At 43.8% G+C, this 3548-nt stretch overlaps 1 protein-coding gene across 1 annotated transcript in view; it reads left to right on the top strand.

Annotated features, from left to right (window-relative positions):
- The first annotated feature begins 1432 nt into the window (after nt 1-1432).
- The window catches only part of SDHC (succinate dehydrogenase complex subunit C), a 49158-nt gene continuing 47042 nt past the window's right edge, over nt 1433-3548 (top strand). The window contains exon 1 of the mRNA XM_012802690.2: nt 1433-1474. Coding sequence (XP_012658144.1) covers nt 1455-1474 — 20 coding nt within the window. The 5' untranslated portion in view covers nt 1433-1454. The remainder of the gene's footprint in view (nt 1475-3548) is intronic.

Here is a 3548-nt window from a genome sequence, read left to right as displayed (position 1 = left end):
TTGGTTGCAGCCATCATTGTTGTTTGGCGGGTCCGGGCTGGGGATTCGAACCTGCCACCTTAGGTGTACGTGGCTGGTGCCTCAGCCGGTTGAGCTATAGGCGCCGAGCCAATGACTGGAAGTTTGATAGTACAAAGCTATATTTTAAACCAATAATTTTCTAATTAACAAGCAGTTCACTAAGTGAAGCTTGTTTTGTTGTTCTTTTTGTTTAAGTTTTAATTTTTGGGGGGTAGAGACAGAGACTTGCTGTGTTGTCAAGGCTTGTTTCTAATTCCTGGCCTGAAATGATCTTTCCACTTCAGCCTCCCAAAGTGCTGGGATTACAGGAGTGAGCCATCCTGAAGCTTACTTTTCCAGGTCTCACTGTTGGGAGCAGAGTCTTGAAGATTTGCTGTCAGGGAGGTCCTTGCACTGAATAGGTTAGATTAGAGAGTTTCCAAGGTGTCATCCAGTCCTAATTTTTTTTGGTCAAGCATTATAGAAATACAAAATAATATTCCTCAGTTTATGCAGAAATAATGAATCCTGAAACTAAAAGTGCACGGGTGCTAAACATAAATACGATCTGACTATCAATGGGACTGAGTATGTTTTATTGCAGAATGGGAGTTGCTTTGGGTTGTCCCCTTCATTCTTTCCCACCCTAGCCCCCCCAAAAGGTCAAGAACTTTTGCACTCTATCCCCATCCTTCTTACTTGCTCTTTGTCTCTCTTCAGTCTTGAGTACTCTGCAATTGATTCCTGTTCTTGGGTTCCTGAAAACTGTTTATATACATATATAAATCAAAGCATGTTATCCCCTTTACCTCAGGTTCTTCTGGCTGTAGGTGTCGCCCACCTATCACTGATACAAGAAACAAGGGAACATTGTCTTCGCTAGTAGTGTGAGTTAGGTTCACGTCACAGCTCAAGCCCAGGAATTGTGGGGCCTAAACAAGTTTCCCTTCTTCTTAGTAACCATGGTTAGCAAGGTTCTCTCGAGACCCCTCCTCACTTAGGTCTCAACCTGTGTACCCCTGGGTGAACCTTCACATTAGAACGGCAGGGGGTCCAAAATATCTTTTTTCCTGGGTGTCCCAGCAAGCCAGCTAACCTCTACGTTTTTAGGCCGACCTGGCAGGGGGAGGAGTGAAACTGACTGCCAAGTCCTCAATGGAGAATTTGGGCAAGTCAGCTCTTCGCGGTTCGGTAGAGCTACAGAAAATGATTATGCATGCGGGAGGAACGGAGACTGCAAATTTTGAGCTGCGGCTTTTCTACGTAAATTCTGGTAGGTGTCAGTGGAGGAAAAAGCCAAAGACCTGGACAAAAACCACACCATCTGTGTAGAGCACAACGGAGAAGTTCTGGAGCCTTTTAAAGAAACCGGTGCTGTCACGGGACAACCCACCCCCACCCGCCCTGAGGGGGCGGGACCGCGTGCGTCACTTCCGTCCAGGCCGGAACCCAAGATGGCTGCGCTCCTACTGAGGTGACTTTAGTGTGGGGCTGGGAGTCGGTCCCTGTGGCCTGGGAAACCTAATCTGGCCCTGACATCTTGGTGACAGCTATTTACCCGGTGTTTGGGCAGGGAAAGGACCCGTGGGTGTGAAACCCACGCGTTCTGGAATCCTCGAAATCTCTCTCCCCTCCCCCCAAACTGCCTCGGTGCGCTCCGCAGGGCTTCGGGGTCACTTGCTCTGAATTGAGCGGTTGCGCGGCTCTTGCCCCTTTTACTTCCTTCACCTATAATCCTTCTTCCCCAAATTGCTCTAGGGCCGTACCCTGAGCCAGAGCCGAGCCCACACAAAATAAGTAGCTCTGACATACAGGCCATCTGACCATCGGTCCTCAATTTCTTTTCTTTTTTGAGACAGGATTTCTCTGTCACCCAGGTTGTAGTGCAGTGGCGTGAACATAGCTTACTGCAGCCTGGAACTCCTGTTCAAGCGATCCTCCCTCTTTGACTTTCAAAAGTGCTGGGAGCTACGCGTGAGCTACCGTGTCTGGCTGGTCCCACAATTTCGAGATCTTATTTAGGGATGCAGGGGAGAGAGACCATGGTGTATTTTGCATTCGTTTCTAATTCCTGCAAATACTAGCTGCTGCTGGCAGTGAGTGGGCACTCTGAATTCCTTACAAGCCTCCAGCAGAGGGCTGGACCCCTACCGGGCTGGGAGTTAGCAATAGCACCCAGAGGAGTCTTCTGCTGCCCAAAGCAGCCCAGGGAATTCGTTTGTAGTTATCTTTTTACTTGGGATGGGGAGTAGGTGTCCAAAGTTTTCTCTAAAAGACAAATTAGCTGTCTGGAGAATTACCCTAGATTTTCTTTCGTTCTGAACTTTGCACTGTAGTTTGCATTCTCTAGTTAGAACCGCTCTAGTCGTAGCGACTAGCGCCTTTAGACACAGTGCTGGTACAGATCCCAGCATAGTTTTGTTCCAGCCCTATTTTTGGAAACTGTTTGTTATGGAAAGTTAAGTTCAGTGCTGTTGCGATTTCAATTCCTGATTTCCCCAAATGTCTTTTCATTTTCTTTCCACTTCAGTCACCCAGTATAAAAATAGAATAACTTTGTTTAGTTTTTCTCAGTGACAAAATGATTCCTCTTGGAATTGAGACCAAGTTTGTCTTAATTCTTCATTTTCTCCTTGTTTTTCATCTCCATATGTATCTTTTTTTCTAAGGTATGCCAAGGCTAGTCTTGCTGCAACTGCCCCTTTACTCCAGATGATTTGGCCATCATTAAGTGTTTTTGAATTCTTTGATATATCATATTTTGGTAGCTCTTAGGGACTTTTGGTAGAATTAACATTTAGCTTGCAATGATCATTTTGGTTTCAAACAGTTCATTTTAGGAGTTTTGGGCTAAGTGTTTAGAATGTGAGGGTCTTTATACTTCTTACGTGTATGCATACAGTTATCATTTTGAGTTGTGTACCACTGCCTACACTAGGATTCAATGCCAAGAAAAAGATTTCTTTTTCATTAGTGGTAATCCTAAAGCTCTCATGGGAAAGGTGCCTCTCTATCCATTTTTCAGATGGGATTTTTTAGGAGAAATAGGGAATTAAAAATACTTTTTTGGGCAGCGCCTGTGGCTCAAAAGGGAAGGGTGCCGGTCCCATATGCTGGAGGTGGTGGGTTCAAACCCAGCCCTGGCCAAAAATAAAATAAAAATACTTTTTTCTTGATAGAAGTTCCCAGTCTAATGCTATTTTACTAGAGGGATTTGGAGCTGTTTCTATGTGCTGATTTAATTTCAAAGGAAAACACCTTATTAGAAATTCTGGTTTCTAGTGTTCCATTTATTTTTAAAAGTCAAGGTTATTGATTCCATGATTGTGGTTTCCTCATTTGTGAGTTGAAAATGCTAATAATTTGGGCCCACTTAAGAGAAATACTAGTTAAACTTTAAAAGAATTTCATTTGCTTATTTTTAGTTGACAAATGAAAATTGTTTATATTTACAGCTATTTATATATTGTATATGCTAAATAGGACTAATTAACATATACACTACCTGTGGGAGCACTTAAAATTTACTCTCTTTTCTTTCTTTCTTT

Source organism: Otolemur garnettii, unplaced genomic scaffold, assembly GCF_000181295.1.
Source record: "Otolemur garnettii isolate 467f Iridium unplaced genomic scaffold, OtoGar3 scaffold00016, whole genome shotgun sequence".
Taxonomy (NCBI): domain Eukaryota; kingdom Metazoa; phylum Chordata; class Mammalia; order Primates; family Galagidae; genus Otolemur; species Otolemur garnettii.
Note: the sequence above shows the minus strand (reverse complement) of the source record. Positions and strands in the feature narration are given on the sequence as shown.